At 39.3% G+C, this 18,605-nt stretch overlaps 2 protein-coding genes across 2 annotated transcripts in view; both read right to left on the reverse strand.

The window, feature by feature from the left end:
* The window catches only part of LOC139730870 (Golgi apparatus protein 1-like), an 80,875-nt gene extending 76,228 nt beyond the window's left edge, over window positions 1-4,647 (reverse strand). The window contains exon 1 of the mRNA XM_071641747.1: window positions 3,911-4,647. Within this exon, the coding sequence (XP_071497848.1) occupies window positions 3,911-4,636 (726 nt within the window). The 5' untranslated portion in view covers window positions 4,637-4,647. The remainder of the gene's footprint in view (window positions 1-3,910) is intronic.
* Window positions 4,648-14,311: 9,664 nt separating this feature from the next.
* Window positions 14,312-18,605, reverse strand: part of LOC139730867 (neural-cadherin-like) — a 64,953-nt gene continuing 60,659 nt past the window's right edge. Inside the window, 4 exon segments of the mRNA XM_071641742.1 lie at window positions 14,312-17,333; window positions 17,813-17,920; window positions 17,923-17,950; window positions 17,952-18,079. Coding sequence (XP_071497843.1) covers window positions 17,101-17,333; window positions 17,813-17,920; window positions 17,923-17,950; window positions 17,952-18,079 — 497 coding nt within the window. The 3' untranslated portion in view covers window positions 14,312-17,100.

Genomic DNA, 18,605 nt, shown 5'->3' on the forward strand with positions numbered 1-18,605 from the left:
GTGTAAAATTATCTTTATATCTTTGAATATGTAAAATTTTTGTTCCATTGTAACAAAATTTTGAGATAACTGAATAGAACTGCTGGTCCTAAGGACTTTGTTATGACTGGAGTTGACTGTAGCAGTAATAGTATATTAGAAGTACAGCCTGTACATGTTGTGGTGTTTTAGAAAGTAACAACAGAAGAGTTAGACTTTGTAAAGTTGTACAGCCTTAAAGGGATTGTACAGTTTCGGTTAAGACCCAACTTCAGATTTCTAACATTTTTTGGTGAGATAATGAAAAACCTCTTATGAAATATGAAAGAGCATGTAATTTCATGAGGAAGTCAACGCTTATTTGATGAAAATTGGTTTTGAAAAAGCTGAGATATCCAAAAAGAGCGATTCTAATAAAGTGTGGGACCCACACTTTGACACGATCGCTTTGTTTTACCTTGTTTTTGGATGTTTCCGTCATTCCAAACCCGATTTCCATCAAGTAAACTTTGAATTCCTCTTAAAATGGTATGCTCTGTACTCTTTCATATAAAGTGTTTTCTTGGTATCTCGCAAAAAGTTAAAAGCCCAATTCTCACCTCCACCAAAACTGTACTATCCCTTTAATACATCCTTTTCCACAGCCACCCCTGAGTAGGCAAACCAACTACCAGTACTAGCAAAGAACACAATCTTTGATTCCCTGAATAGGTATTGGTGTATGTGTGTATGTGGATGTGCTATCTTGAATGCCTCAGAAATACCATTCCATTACGTCTACAGGCTTGTATCTGTAGTTCTGAATTAGACCTGTATCAGAGAGATGCAGAACGAACCAATACCAGATGTACAACAATTGTAGCATCGACAGCTGTACAAAAATCAGAAGCGGTCATGATAGGAAGAATAGAAGTCAGAAGGGCAATATCAATATTGGTAGTGTTCAGTATTTACATTCTTGATAGAAGAACAATAGCAGTGTAAGTACATCATACACTGTATGTGAGGTGCAGTATTTCTGGCCTACTCTGCAAAGAAGGCTTTCAATATCTTTACGTGTATTGTACAAAGTTTATTTAGATGGAGACATACAGTACAAGTGTACTTTGTGTGGTCTCTGATGATGCAATTTGGGTGTGACGAGACTTGACCATGACAAAGGCCTTCCTTACTATTTCCCGAAGTTTTACTGCATTCAGACTTCAGCACATATTCACACAATCAACCAAAATGCCTTACTTAAAGAGTGCTAGGTCTGTTGAATTTTTCAACAACATATTATAAGTGGTCTAATCATTTCATTTGCTCATACACAGTACAGTGTACTCATAAAAGCTACCATGCTATGACAAATGATACACATACACTTCAATATAAAATCTTTGTCAAGGCTATGCTAATGCATTTCCTGAATTTTACAAAATTCCACACTTTTATCCATTAGTTCAGTCAGGACTCCAACTGTGCATTTTATGTTTTCCCTGTGGCCCAAAGAATGTGACATATCTGGTATAAATTATTTTACAATTTAGAAATCCAAATGAAAGCTGACAATTCTAATCATTGGTATGTACACTGTATACAGGTGGTATGTACACTGTATACAGATATGTATGCATGCTAGGGAGTTTTTATAATTTTTTCTTTGAGAAATACAAATGTCATATGTTTTAGACATCTTCTGAAGTAAATACAGCAGAACTAAAAACCTTTGTGAGTGAGCAACTGTCTATAAAGACCATTTCCACGGAAGTCCCCACAGTCATACAGAGAATGTGCAACAACTCACTCTTTGAGAGCAATTGTGGTAAATGCTACCTGCACAACCTGAAACTGAAGTTAATCATCTAGTATGCAACCTGCGCAATCTGAAACTGAAGTTAGCCATCTAGTATGCAATGTACTAGTATGGTCTGTCAATTTAAAACCGGGGGTGAAAAATCAATCTTTTTGAATTCATTTATAGTGCTTTGTGTTTAAAAATTATTTATGGTTGAATGAAGTCAGTTGCAAAATGCAGTGCTTGTCTGTCTGTGTGTGTTTTTGCATGTTTGTGTGCTCTCTATGAACTGTATTTCTCAACCAAGTTCATTCAACATGCCACATATCATTAAAACATGATTTTTAGCTCCAATTCACTTGAAAGCTATTTCATATAACATGCTGGACACAATCTGTAATATACTCAGTCCCACTACAGAGTGTTACACATAACAGATTGAACAGCATGCTCTTAAGCACTATTTTGCATGAATGCCGTGCAGAGCACGGCGTCGGACAAGCGAGGCCTCGCCATCAAAGCGAAAACCACACCACAACTATAAAACTAAAGAAAATTGATACGTTCCGCCAAGAATTGTACATTATGCTCACGCAAAGGCCATGAAACAAAAAATGGCACTTTCTAGGGCAATCCCTGACCGTCAGAGTTCATCGTTACAGAATTAAAAATACATACAAGATTTCAACGATGCAAGTTGTGCGGTAGTCTGGCCTCAAGATCCTCTGCTCGTACTATTTGCTATAGAATATTGGTTTGCCTACGCCTCCGCGGAGGGCGCATTTTGTAAAAGGAGTCCAGTTGGCAAAGGGTCTGGAAACCAGACTAGTTAAAATGCGCAAATTATGCGTTTCACAACCAAAGTCTGTGCGTGTGCCACAGAGAGTTCTGTGGTGTGCGCCGCTAGTGTTGCAGCATGGTCAACAGCATGATCTTTGAAAGTACAGTTCCGATAGCGTTCGCGATAAAAAATGGCCGCACGAAAAGACTGATGTTCCACTCCCACATAAAATCTTCGTTTTCGGTTTACAAGTTGTGAATTGTGTGTGTCCATAACAAAAACATGAAGCAAGACCTCTAATTAATTGAGATTGTCCTTAATGAGTCCAAGGTAACAAAAAAGATGTCGTCAGGAATCAAAACTCAACGCGATCAACATGTTCACTTTATGTTTTGGACCTTGCTGGTACAGCCCTGTCGCGTTGTTTACAGCGACTCGACTGGACTGTGTATAGCCAGGTGAATGACCTTCTTGCTACAAAATGCATAGCCCGACATCGACCAGACGCCCAGACATCACATCAGAAACTACAACACACTAAAAAACATCTACAAATTTATATGTTACTCACGTAAAGTGCATGCTTATTGAATACAGAAGGTACAGAAGTCCATAGACAGCCCTCGCGATACATGGAACAAAGAAATGGCAGTTTCTAGCGCAATCCCTGACTGTAGGGGTTCATCGTTGCAGAATTCAAAATGGTGCGTTGACCTCTCTGCATATTATGCGCATGCGTGTGTGGCTGGAAGTGCAGGGATCTCTTTAAAAGTGCATTCAGATCGCGTGAACTCCCAATGTCCCATTTATTCAAAATGGCTTGGTGTGAAAGACGATGTACCATTTGCACATGCTGCACAGTACCTCTGCTCTGGTATAATCTTTGTTTTCGGTAAGTTATAAACTGTGTAGACTATGTCAAATTTAATATTATTGATAACATAGCCTGCTATGAAGTCTCATTATTTAATGAAGATTGTCTTTTTTGAGGTGACAAAAAATGATGTCAGGTATCATCGTAAAATTTGCTTTGTCTTTGCTCCGTGTTGTGGGCCTCTCTGGCAGGTACAGCCCTGTCGCGAGTTATACAGGGACTGGGCTGTATACAAAATGTATAACCCCCCATGAAGAAAATGTACCGTAGTTATGGGTAAACTCGGCCTAGCAGGTAAAGTCAGTGCGCGCATAACAAATAGGAATAGATCAGCGCGCGCATTACAAGTAAGGTTTACTAGTAGTAGTTGTACTGGGGGCCGCCTTTACCCGCTCGGCGGAGTTTACCCATAACTACGGTACCCATATTACTTAGCAAGATCAATGACAAAGCCTAGGTGTAGGACAATAAAAGATTAATTTTGTTTAGGCCCTACCTTTTGTAAGCAATCAAGCACAGCAAAATTATTTCCCTTTCGGGCACACATGTGCTGAACATCAGCAGCGCAGGCAGGGTGGTCAGCTATCCTAATGGGTCTCATGGGTGTCTGTCTGGCTGGTGGCTGTTTCTTTGCATCTTTCCGTGTCTGAGGGTCTGGGAGCTGTGGCGGTTGCTGCCTAAAATTTGGATTTTGATCCATGTTTACCCGCAGGCCCTGACCTCCAACTCCCTGAGCCTGAGGGAACTGCATCTGTGCATTAAAACCTCCCTGGGCCTGGGGCTGGCCTTGTTGTTGTTGAAACCTTCCCTGATCATTCGGCATTCGAGCAGGACCGGCATTCATCGCTCCAAACCTGTTTGGTTGCATCTGCTGTTGCATCTGCAAATCGTCCCTCATGTCCCTCCTCCTGCCAAACTGATTATCGGCATCATTGCCTGGCACTACACCGGCTCCACGGCCCCGCTGCAGCATGTCCATACCTCTACCACCACGGGCGATGCCGCCACCGACCCCGGCGTTGCCAGCAGGAGGTTGCTCCTGGTCGGCCAATGCACCACGCCTTACTCTGTGCTTTACATCCTCTAAATCAATGTTTCTTCCCCTTTCGATGGCATCATGTCTTTCAGCATCGTGTCTTCCCACTCCAAATGCGAGTGATACTTCGAGTAATATAAAAAATACAACACATGTCGCTAACCTGACACGTAGGAAGGTCGCCATTTTGAATGCGATGTCTTTCGCAACTGAAAATTTTCAGTACACATCAAAATCGCAATCGCGCGAGCCACCACACACACTGCATGCACTCACTACTACGTGTGTGCGTGTTCCCACGGTACGGCTTGCTAGCTGGCGCTAGCACCGCAGAACTTGCCACACAGGCGCGGCGATTATGAGAACACGCTGTTCAGTTCACCCACATATTATGCAGGTAGCAGGTACCGATCAGCCACGTCATCTCAAACTTAGTGTGAACCAAAGAGTATGTATAGAAGCGCAGCACTGCGTGCGCTTCTATACTCTTTGGTGTGAACTGCACCCGCCACTGATGTGATCATCTCTGGCCTTATTCCTAGAACAATGTCAAAATGATAAACATGCACTATTAGTATAACCACGGTTACAAGTGTCTCAGTGTTGTTGGTTTTTTTTTGGTATGTTTGTGTTTCGATAACAAAATCATGCTGTCATCTGCACAGATTTTCGTTTCATTCATCATGGACATGTGTAGCAGCAGCATGCAGGTTTAGCGCATGATGAAGCTTACATCAAAGAGTATATCATAATAGAAGCACGCTTACATGGAATTATGGAATCAGTTACCTCTTCAGTTAAGGGAACTGTCATCTACAGAGTCATTCAAATCCAAACTTAAAACTTATCTGTTCCTTTCATACTGAGGACTGCAATTGCTGTTTGTCATTAATGTTGGATCAATATTGTATTTTTAACTGGTATATGTTGTATTCTTTATTTGGTATATATTTGTTTTTGTTTACCATTTTCTTCTTTGTTGAAATGTTTGAATATGTATATGCATGTAAATATATGATATCTTTTCATTTTTGAAGCGCCATGAGCACTGAAAAGTGGACCTGTGCGCTATACAAGTAGCCACTATTATTATTATTATTATTATTATTACATAATTGTCGAATGGATCAGATGGTGGTCATAGATAACAATAATAACAATAATTAATAATAGTAATGATAATGATAATAATGATAATTATGAAAATACTACTACTAATAATAATAACAATGTTGATAACAATAACAATGATAATAATAATAGCAATAATAATGATAATAATAACAATGATAATAATAATAATAATGTTATTATTAGTAATAACAATGATAACAGTAGTGATAATAACTATATGAAGCAGAATAAGAATAAGAATTTTTAAGCATTAGGGGCTTGAGAAAGAGAATGAATAGATATGTTACCTTACAACATAATTATGATATCATAGAAGATAGAATATGAGAACAATAAGTGAACAAAAAACAATATACATTTTATACTATATATAGTTTATATCTATATATGATGACGAAGTAGGGTGGTAATGCATTTCAGTCCAACAGTGCTATTTATTCAGAACAGATTTTCGTCGAATACATTCGTCTTCCTGAGGGTCGACAATGACAATTCGAAATTTGGTCTGAATAAATAGCACTGGTGGACTGAAATGCATTACCACCCTACTTCGTCATCTTTTCTGTACTAGCTGGTACCAACACGCGGACTACAAGTATCATTATATATGTATGCATATATATATATATATATATATATATATATACACTTGGTGATTCTATCCTTCTATGAAGAGTGCTCGATATCCTCAAAGGAAGAGCTTTAGACAGAAGTATTGGAACAAGTTCACTCGGTTGACAGCAGGTTCATCCGTATTTGCCTGATGATTGCGCCTCATGGAGGTGACATGAAACTCCGAGTAGCAATAAATACGGATGAACTTGCTGTCAACCGAGTGAACTTGTTCCAATACTTATATAATATATATATATATATATATATATATATATATATATATATATATATATATATATATATATATGTGCATATATACACTTCACTGACGAAGGCCCGAGGCGGGTTGAAAATTTTGTGAATAAAAACCTTCTTGTTGGATCTATACAGATGGCGTGCTTGAGACTCATTCTTCTTGTGTGTGTGTGTGTGTGTGTGTGTGTGTGTGTGTGTGTGTGTGTGTGTGTGTTTGTGCACAATAATATTCTTTGCCTTGAGCAGGGCCGGCGCACTGTTTTCAAAAGTGTGGGGGCCCACTTCCGGGTTTCATGAGCTAACAAGCAAAAAAAAAGGTCCTCAGCTTATCTCTCCCCGTCCCCGTCCACTTCCGGGTTTCTTCAGCTGACAAGCAAAAATAAAAAATAAAATAAAAAAGTCCCCAGCTCATTCTCTACCCTCCCGTTGTAGTGCCTCTTACGTACTTCCGGGTTGAAAAAAGCCTTTGTATGGCGCACAAAAAGTGTGGGGGCCCGAGCCCCCATGGCCCCCACGGCCCCCACGGCTGCGCCGTCCCTGTTGAGAGTTTCTGGTTAAAACTATGGGAAGAGATTGATACAAAAGGATTATTCATATAGCACTGAAGTGAATAGTCCTTTTAGCGACACAGAGGCCTATAGTTTTAACAAGAAACTCGAAATTAGACAGTGCATATTTGTTTTGTATTTTGGGTCAGAAAAAAAGGGGGAAATGGGAAAAATGCGAGGTGAGACGTCGTGTAGTGGATGGAATGTTGTGAAGAGATCTGTCAGCGGATCAGGGCAATTACTCCCCGAGGGCAATTACCCCTCCCCCCCCCCCCCCGATTAAATAGTATAGTGATAAAGGTTAGAATAATTCTATAAAGATAAGGGTTGGGGTTAGGTTTTGGGTTAGGGTTAGGATTTTGTTCAGGATTAGGATTAGGGTTAGGGTCAGGGGGAGGGTCCGGGTACGATGTATGCGCCAATGTCAGAGTTGGTTTATGACGTCACAATTGTTTTGTTATTTGTTGCATTTTACAGGGTGACGGCACAGCATTTTCTGGTTAAAACTATGGGCAGAGGTGAATAGCTCTTTCGGAGACACCGAGGCCTAGTTTTAACAAGAAACTCGAAATAAGGCAAAGTATATTGTATTATATTTTGGATCAAAAATTTAAACAAAACAAGGGGAATACCAGTAATCACGTGAAGCTCTTTCAACCAATCACTAAAGGACAAATTTTTGATCCAAAATATAATATCAATTAAGGAACCTCTTCAAATAGTATTATTTCTGTTGCGGTGGTACACAGTAAAACCAAGGAGGTTCAAGAGATGGCGTCACAACAATCTTATTCCCTTTGAGTTAACCCAAATGGTTGATCCGCTAATACAAAAAAAAAAAAAAAAAAAAAAAGATGTACACAGAGACAGTACTGTCTACATTAATACACAAGTGCTTTCTTGATATACCTCACTGAAAGGAAGACATTTGGTTCATCTCTAATTCCCGCACTTTAAAAACGTTGGTGTTAGATTTAACACCATGGGTGTTAAATCTAACACCGATCAAGCTTCAATAAAGGACCACACCCACAGGTGTAGAAAATGTATTGTGACGGTGTTAAAAAGTGTTTACCTGGCACTTCGTGGTGTTAATTTGACACTGTGGCTGGTGATATTTTTGACACTGCGCTAGAGTTAATTCATTAATGACACCGCACTTACTGGTGTTGATTTGATATTGGTGGTGTTAATTTCAATAGTATAACACCCGTCCAGCTTCAATAGGAGACCACACCAACTGGTGTTACTGTGGTATAAATGTGTTTACACTTTTTTTTTTTTAAATCAAGTACTTTATCGGAAATTCTTCATCGTCTTGTTCAGAATTAACAAGAAATTCAGTCCCCAAGAAACTACTAGTATTAAAAAAAAAAAAAAAACAATTTTGTATTTTGTAATGACACCCGGAGGTGTTAATCTAACACCATGAATGAGTACCGGAAAGTTAACACCAGCGCGGTGTTTCATATTTAACACCGGACTTTTTGCAGAGCGGGCTCTCATTGCTTGATCATCTGTCACTCTCTAAGATATAGGTTAGGTACTGTCTTTAGAGTTTATGGTTAAAACAATGGGCAGAGGGAATTCAAAAGTAGCAATACGCCTATTCACTGAGGAGCGCAGTCCCGAAGTAAATTGGAGACACAAAGACCCAAAATTTTTAACCAGAAACTCGAAGTTCGGCAGAGTTATTCTGCATAATATGGGAACGAAAATTAAAACACAAGAATGGGAAAATGTGAGGTGAAAAGTTTCGTATTGGATGCGATGTTATGGAGGGATCCTATACACCTGACAAGGGCGGGCTGTCACAATTATCTTTATTTAACATTAGAAAGAGAATAAAGTACAATTTTACGAAGTGGCCAACGAAGAAGTGTGCGATGTCAGAATTGCTTTGTGATGTCATAATTACTTTGTGAAAAATTGTTAAAGACACAGTGTGACCGTACGAAGCAATGCGTGATGTCAGAATTGCTTTTGTTAGGAATATTGTTACAGTTTCACGAGTGACCATACGAGGCAGCGCGCTATGTCAGAATTGCTTTTAGAGGTCACATTATTTATTGGTTTGTGACATTTCTCGAATTGTGCACTGTTTGGAAAATGCCGTGATAAGCACTCACGTCATTTCCAGTATACAATGGAGTGTGAAACAGACCATCATTCTGAAATAGTAAAATATACATAATCATGTGTGGCTCTAGGCAACCAGTCACTACAGGATTAATTTCTAATTCAAAATAATTATACAAAATATATGTCTTTATGATGTTATAGAGTTCAAATGAAAATGGCGGCATCAAACCCCCGATCAGGCATAGGCATAAAAAATAAACTTGTGGATTATTTTGCGCATCAAAAACTGACAACAGTTACTGAATAACTATAGCGAGTTGGAACCATAGAGCATTTGCCCCTCCAGCTAGTAGCCACTAGCACGTATTCTTTCTTTGGGAGTGAATTGGTTGCGGAACTCCAACCTTTTCAACTTTCCAAAGTGTATTTTCGACTATGAATGTCAGCATGTTTGACACTCCATGACACTCCAAACAGTGAAATGATGTCACAAAACACTTGTGAAATCGAACGCTGCTTCGTACTGTCACTTCGGGAAATTTAATTTCATAAAACAAGTACTTTTATGTGACATCACAACATCATATCTACATACATCATAATTATACATGTAATAAATAATTATGTACTCACAGCAGACGATTTGTATACGTCTACCAACGGTACTCACTGGTGGTAAGCAGAGCGGGTTAACCCGCTCTGGTGGTAAGTGTTTAACGCCCTCTCTCGTCAGGCGCAGGACTATCAACAGCCGGGTGTCCTGACAGATTTTTCTCGTCTAAACTCAAGTTGTAATTGCCATAGCAACAGCGAACTGTGCAACAGAAATTCTTGCTTTGGATTTAATAGCTGATGCCAAACTACTGTCACACTGGTTGCAAGAACTGTCTGTGAGGTTACTGAAAGTCCTGGGTACAGAGATGCCAAGTTATGCCAAGTTTCTCAACTGGCTAGGAATGAGAAACTGTGACTAGATCTACCTGTGATTTAGTGAAGCAACCGAAGTGATAGAGTTTATGTCATCCAACCCCCCCCCTTTTAGCGATTTCATTTTGGAAGAAGATCTTGTATAAATCCGGCGCACGCTTGTAACACACTTTCACTAGCATAATTTTCATCTATTCATTATGCAAGATAGTCCTGCAAGACATCATTTTGAGCTCTTTTTTTTTTTTTTGCCCAAATTTTGGTAAAGGGTGAATGAGTCTAGATTGTATGACTAGCATGACTTAACGTGTTAAAGGCTGTGTTTATACTTCCCTTGTTTGGGTAAAAATCAGTCATTTGATACGCATTTAATTCAAAACACAGAGAAGTCCAATGGCACAATTTTCAGAGACCTCTCTGGAATATTTACAGTGTAGTCAGAAAGAAAAACGGCTGTAAGATTTTTCATTTCCGATTAGAAATTGTGCACTTTGGTTCATTCCTGAATATAGTTGCACAATTATCATCCATTTATTGGGGATGGTGGGTCTTGAAGGACATTATTTTCATCAATTTTTTCCCCAAAAATTGTGTTCAAGGGTGAATGAGTCCAATTATACAACTGAAAAGGTGGCAAAAGTTTTAGAGACCTTTTTGGATTATTATTTTTGAATAGCAAATAGCTGTCATCTGTAACAGACAGGTTAAACATTAGCAAGCTTTCCATTCAATGTTAGTTATTGATCTTCGTGCTGTGGTTTGCTTGTTTGTGTTTATTGTTTGAGAGATGATGAAATGATTGCAGAGTGGGCAAACGTGAGATTGGCTGTGACGCGAGACTTGGTAGATCAGCCTAGGCAGAGACTCCAACCCCAAGCACCTTCTCAGCTGGAGATTCTCCCACCTGAACCCCTAGCAAACAAGAGACTCTAACTTGATGTGTGTGAAGAGCGAAGTCCCTTGGGTCAATAGTTTTCTGAATGCTCTCTTGTGCTATCTCAGGCTTATATTTCAACATACGATGGCACTAGGTAAGTAATAATTCAGTGATTCAAATCACATACAGGGGCGGATCCAGGATTTCCGTAAAGGGGAGGCGCCTTAACAAAATTAAAGGGAGTGCAAGAGCCCCCCCCCCCCATTTTTCTTTTTATTTCTTTTGTTTTAACAAAAATAAAGAGGGGGCGCGCGCCCGGTGCGCCCTCCTCTGGATCCACCACTTATATATTTTGGCTTAAAACATGTGCAGATGCTATTCCTGCATGCATATGAAATTGACTGGCATCTACATAACCGTACAACTACAAGCAGGAGACACAGGGCCAAGGCGGGAGAACTTAATCTCAGGCGGGAGAACATGAGATTTTGCAAAAATTGGCTTTCAGCGGGAGATCTCTCGTCGAAAGTTGGAGTCTCTGCCTACGATGAGTTGGAGGATGAAGTCTAAAGCCACACATCGCCATGCCATCAGCTTCCCTGCCTTCAGTGGCATACATCTTTTAGATAAGCCAGTGAGATTTTGTTTTGTCGTTTTCATTACTATGAAAAGAGAAAAAACAACAACAAAGAAATAAGGCCCTATTGGAGATAATATGCCCAGGCCAAGTACTGATATCAAATTTTGTTGTTTTCAGCAATTTTTTGTTTTCAGGGTAATATCAATTATTTTGTGACACACACATATACATGCACACAGTCACACCTCTCTCTCTCTCTCTCTCTCTCTTTGTCCATTAACCTTTATGCTACATTTAATCCATGTTCCCGGCGACCATGACAATCGTGTTTCAAGCCACCATGGACGAAATGGGATGAATGCGAGACAACGAAGGGGAACAGGATGAGCAAACATGACCGGCCGTGATTGCCGTGGATGCCCGTTCAGATTTTTAACTGTCAAAAAATCTGCCACAGTAGTCATGGTGCTGATTAGAAAACCTAGTAGGCTCAAGGAAAACTGGATTATAACAACAAAACATGAGAGCCCGTAATAAGCAGCAACAAAACTTGGAGGTGGTCCATAGTGGGACGCAACAGGAAATATGGTGTAGTCTAGCCCGACCATATGCAGTGAGAATGGCATCTGATAGCTGCATGTCCACTTAACCCGTTGAGGACGAGTCCCGAGTATACTCGGGCAAGCGTCTATGGGAAATGCGTGTTGTAGCAAAATCAAAACGTCCTCAATGGGTTAATGAGCAAAGACTGGAACAAGACCAGATGACAGAGGGGGTAAGAAAGAAGAATATCCCACCTACCCAAGGCACACCACATGTACGTTACACTCACAAACATAACCTCACAAGCCTACAAACGTGCATAATTTGACAACATACAGCATCTAGTCTTGTTGGCACACCATTTGGTTCCTTCCTTTGTTGTTTTGATCTACTGTATTTATTTCAAACGCATGAAACACTAGCAACAGTTTTGAAAAAGAAAAACCACCACTCTACAAAGTTTTTTTTTCCTTTTTTTTTTAAAACACATGTTTCAGTTTCCTACAAATACAGCTAAAACTACATTGACAAGCAGTGAAAAATGCATGACAAAGTCTCTGGATGAAAATTACAGTTGATATCATTTCTTCTTCTTTTTTTCAGTAATACTGCAAACAAAGACAGTCAAAGCTACTGTAGTAAAGTACTGATACAAGACGAATACAAAATATTCCTTTACTCTGAATACAAACTGAAAAGTTAAATTCGAGTGCTGTTCAATGATTACCATGTCAATCAAGGACATTTCAAAAACTCTACAGATATGCCTTAATATGCCTTAATGCCTAAATATGCATTGCAATGAGATGTCAGGCCTTTACTAAATGGGCAAAAGACATGATTATATTCAGCTGAAATTTGCAGAGAAACTTGTATGGTTTCTTTGCAAGTTATTGGACTAACTAATGCCAAACCTATACAACATCTGGAAAAAACAAAATAAAACACAGTAGCTTTGAATGAATGCATAACAGGATTTGTTCTCAAATGTAACTTCTCAAAGCATGGAAATTAGAAGCATTTCTTGTTTTTTTCTCCTTCTTCTTCGTTTTTTTTTTGTTTTTTTGTTTTTTTACTATCAATCATTTTGTATGAGAAATGTGACCACAAGCAATCTTAGCAATATCAATTTAATATCTTTTTTTACGTACAGTACTATTCCCTTAAAAAACAAGTTTTAGGATACAGCTATTTACTTGTCAGAGAAGAACAATAACTTACACACAACTGTAAAGCAGGAGAATGGTGATATAAATACTCAAAATATGGTTAAAAGCGACTGACTGTGATAATGTGACATGTTATGGCAAATGCATGATATCTTACAACTTCAAATCTGGTCACAGCCATGACCTTCTCAAAATACAAATATATACAAATATCTTATATTGAATACACAAGACCACAAATTTTGGAGTAAGTACAGTAACAACCATGATTAACTGATTTTCAAATTCAGGACAATATCTTAAATAAGCTCCCCACATACAAATTGAGCAATTATTGTGGACAGACTAATCCACAAGGGAGGGGTAGGGGGTAGGGAAGACATTGGTTGCTTGGATGGCTTCGGAAACAGCTTTATTTGCAGTCATGAACAATAGTTAGTCTTTTCTGGGCAAATCCTTTGCAGTGTAGAAATGCAACCTGTCAAGAAATGCGACAAAGGACTGCCATGGCACATGTAACAGATGTCTGTGCTGAGTTTCAGTGCATTTTTCAAAAATGTTGCATCATTTCCTCTATATAAAAAACAGGGAAACTGATCTCTACAAGACTGGGGAAACTTACTTCTCTGCCTAACAAGAACAAAGAAGGCATGAAACTTTGAATTTTAAAGTATGCAAAGCATGTGTTGCAACACAGAGACATCATAGTGGCTGGTACTGGTAAATGCTGAGGCAATGTATTTGCAAATGTACTGCGTAATACCAAAATGAAGCAGTTGTTGTTGTGTTTTTGTACATCAAGTAATATGAATTTGGACTTATCTTTGATATCACACAAAATATTTGTTCATTTACATTTTCACACCAATATCAAATAGCATAAAATGTGTAAAGAAAAAAAAATTGTCTCTCCTCCCTACCCCCCCCCCCCCCCCCCCCCCCCCCCCCCCCCCCCCCCCCCGGAAAAATTCAACAAATAAAATCTATTAGGAAGACGCATGCCCAGGAAATTTTGACTAGACATGTGTTTGACTAAAAATATAGAAATACAAGTTTGCTGCCCGCATACCAAACTCTGCATCGCAGCAGATTCAAGAACCCAGTAAGCCAAAAAGTCTTATGTTCCCCCCCCCCCCCCCCCCCCCAAAAAAAAAGAGGAAATGTGATGGTAATTTCACTGGGGAGAGTGCAATGAATTAAGAATAAATGCTTTAATCTGACATATGTTAAATAAACCTCTGATAAAACGTAAAGTAAAGTCCTGAAAAGACATTTCATCACTGAATACTGTGCATTTCATGCAATTACAAGAATGTGAAACACAAACAAAACATAAATAACTCCTGACTTCTAGGTTTCATTAATCCTGCGATTGTAGGTGATCTCTGTAAATACCAAAGTACTACAAACATTTTCTGGATCACAGAAGACTACACTAGACATTTACATCTACTCAGTGTTGACTGTTCTTTACTCAAACTATAACACTGTCTCAAAATCGTACTATCTCGTTTACACGGAAAATGAGTTAAATCTTCACTCAATTAATGCACCGTATACATATATTACATCTCTCTAATAGCAAGATTCCACGGGACACAACAGAGTAATAATTTGTGTAAGAAATTCACACAACGCCACCATATGGCAATAATTTACATCTCTGTAGGATCACTGTACTGCAAACTGCATCTTACATCTCTTCAACAGTAAGATTATCAGGTTTGGGTGGGGGTGTAACTCTGGAACTAGCAAACACAATATACAGTATGAAAAAAAAAGAGAGATTATCGAACAATGTTTGATTAAATAGGGGGGGTCATCTTTGGTTTCAGTCTCAGCGTACGGAATGCAACCTATTTTACACCGAGTTTTAAACAACACAGTGTATGTATGACTTGCTCACAACGAGCTTCACTGCGGTGTTTCCCCCGTACATAGCAGGAATAATGCATGATTTATGAAGGCACTGTACGTTAGTATACAAATGATGCACAGGTCAGAGAGCATCCAATTCTCACTGATCCACGAAATAGGCCTATGCATCATTTGTGTTATAAAATGGGCCCACAAATTCATGAAATACAACCATTTTGCCCATCATGGGTCCGATACACCTACACTATAGAAGGCTTGAGCCGTACTTTCGGATTTTACCGGACGCATAGGATAAGTGTGGATCAGTAAAAATCAATGCATGACAATTTACCAATCAGATTGCAGAGATTCTAAAGCCCATTTTATAATATCTTTTTATCCATTTTCTCTATCCTTTTAAAACTAGTATTTTGCTGTATTTGTTTGGACAGGCATACGATACTGCAAACAGTCCTTCAGAATGGCCAGCAAATTTCCACCCCTTTGCTCCACAAATTTGTGATGCATTGACAACTTGCATGGGTGCAGCAGTTTTCAGTTTGTACAAGAATTGACGCCATTGCTCGGATTTACGACATGACTGATCCCATATTGATGTTCTCTGATAAGTCATTGTCATTTCTGTGCCATCTCTAGAATTATGTCTGCTGCACCACAGAGCAAAGCAAAGTAGTTTAACAAGAATGTGAGACATTTATAGCAATGTTTATGCATAAATTTTGCGGTGGTCATAATGGCCCTAAAGAACTCTAGAAATACACCATGTTTCTGTAGGATGACTAGCAAAAAACAAAACAAAAACAAAAACAAAAACAAAAACAAATACGTAAACACAAAGATGTTGTGTTTCAGTGTTCCAATACAAATATTATTCACAGATCACCAGCAATTGCTACATAATGCAATGTAACTGTGCTATCTTCTCTAGAAATGCTGAATACTCCACTCTGAAAGACGCACAAGCAGGTCAATACACATCCTTTTGTTTTTGCTAAACAAAGCATGAAGTATGAAGCAAAGCAGAAATGCAACCATATCTAAATAATGCACAACTGATGTATTATAACATTTGATAATCTGTTTCTTGGCGTGCTTCTTAGATTCGATTTACTTCACTTTTCCATCTGTAAAGAGCATCCTCAAATCATCGGCACAACTGCAATTACGACTGGAAAAATGCAAACTATCCTAGCGTTTGTGGACCATCAGAATGAACACCATTAGATGACAGCAAATGCACACAAAAGAACATCATAAATTAGCTGTACTGTAACTAGCAACATGCATGACCTTGCCATTTGTTACACATATAAAATGCACACAAATCTTTCACTCTAACCTCAATTCACTGAGTGAGGTAAATGTCATATTCCTTCAATGCATACGCACGATTATTCTATTCTTATCTCTTTTTTTCCCCCTCAGAATACTGACACACCCACATACATATACAAACACACACCAACAGACACACACACACACACACTCAAGTTTCTTTTTGATTTTCTCTATAAACTTTAAAAACTCTCAGTACTAAATGTAATCGCTCCTGTCATCTAACCACCTCTGTATTTTGATACTTTGTTTGGAATCGTCGAAAGAACTACATATTCCATCTGACGGGCAAGATTTTGTGCATTTTCTTGCACTAGGTATCCTTTACAGGTATAGACTTGAGCAACTGTTGCACACGACCATACACACTTGTGAATCGGTCACTAAGTGTATGTGCGTGAATTATTAACAATGCACATAAGCTGAATCACTTTCAATTCAATCAATTTCGCTAATTTTGTAATCACATGAGCTGACCGGATTAAACAAAAGGAAAAAATGTTTTATTGCATGTCAACAGCTATGGGTGAGAAATGACTTGGGTGATACTGTCCTGGAAGCAGGTAAAAATCTTGGATATAAATCCATGAAAAAAGTGACCTCTACAAGAAATATGTGCAATGCTCTAACCCTTTTCCTCTGCACAGTATCTTTACACTCAAATGAGACAGAAGCATGCTGGTTTCCCACCCGACTACCAAACGTGCCTAACTGCCATACATGTCGGCAAGCTTCCTGAACTGTGGCCCCCAGTCGTTGAGGTAGTCGTAGTTCTGCTCCGACTCCGTGCTGCTGCTATTGAGGGAGCTCAGCGATCCCGCTGTTGAACCTTCACCCTCGTAGTCGTACAAGTGGGGCTCATCGTAAGGCGGACCATTGGGGTCATCATCGGCTCCCTTCAGCCGATCGTTGATGAAGTCACCGACGTTGGGGTCATCACCTACGGAGGGTAAAGGAACAGAGGTTTGAATTGATGCAAGGATGTACGATTAACCTGGACTGATTTGCACTGATGGGCAGTAACTTTTCCCTTTTTTTTCCTGTCCTACCCTGCACACACATACACAAGGACAAACATATACACAGGTACACTATCTGATGAACAGACAGAAAGACATACGTACACACACATAAATAGTGGGAGTGTGACATTAATATCTACAATTGTGACCGCATGTTATCACACGCTTAGAACCCAGTCAGGGGGGCGATCTGCTTCCCTTTTCTGTTAAACATAAACAAGCTATTCAAATATACACAGAAAAACGGACTAAACAACTAGTCATCAAGATAAAATATCATGTTCAGCCCTGTGAGTCTGATCATCATGATGTACAATCATTCATTACACACCATCAGGCAAACTGTTGAAACTGTCTACGGGAGGAAGGGATAACGTGCAAGATCTTTTGCTCCTACCCAGCGGTCTGCCGGCAGCAAATCGTGGCATCTCCGACTCCGGCTGGATGGGCTTCTTCTCGAGGCTGCTCGTGCTGATTCTCTCGACCTCGTTGACCGGCTTTCGCAGGTGTTGAGGTCATACGCGTCGTTGTCCTCCCTCTCCGCCCCCTTCCTCGTCGTAATTGATGAAGTTTTCGCGGATGTCGTCCTCTGGGTCCACTGCAAAGATGTTGGCTGACTTTCGGTCTTTCTGCTGGGTGTAGACAATCAGGAACAGAAGCACCACTGGAAGAAGAGAGAATAATGATAAGAAAATAGATAGATTAGTGATCAAACAATTAGATTCAAACTCGATGAACATATCATCAGCTATTGCCCAAAGGATTTATTCCTGATGAAAAGGGCCTAACATAAGATCTCTTCAACATGAAGGCTACCCATTCCACTGGCAAGGCAAAAATAGAATAGACAATACTGTAAAACATGATATATTCGCGGCACGAAATTTTTGCGAATTGGAGCCGACGGCCTTTTACGTGGCAAGAAATTTTCGCGAATTGCCACTTGTGTTCAATGCATATAGTGAAGATAAGAAATTTTGCGTGCATTTTAATTTCGCGAATCTTGGCGCTCGCGAAATTAAATTGCACGCAAACATTCCTCGTTTTACAGTAAACATCTATCTTTTTTTTTTTGTGCAATTATTCAATGATATCATATCTGATCATATACCTTAGAACAGGAAACAGAGCACCTGATGATATAAACTTTGATGCAAAATCATCTCAGTGCAACCAGTGATGGCTTGCAA

The sequence above is a fragment of the Diadema antillarum genome, unplaced genomic scaffold (assembly GCF_040938485.1).
Source record: "Diadema antillarum isolate AM-2024a unplaced genomic scaffold, OU_Dant_1.0 seq00000340_RagTag, whole genome shotgun sequence".
NCBI classification, from domain to species: domain Eukaryota; kingdom Metazoa; phylum Echinodermata; class Echinoidea; order Diadematoida; family Diadematidae; genus Diadema; species Diadema antillarum.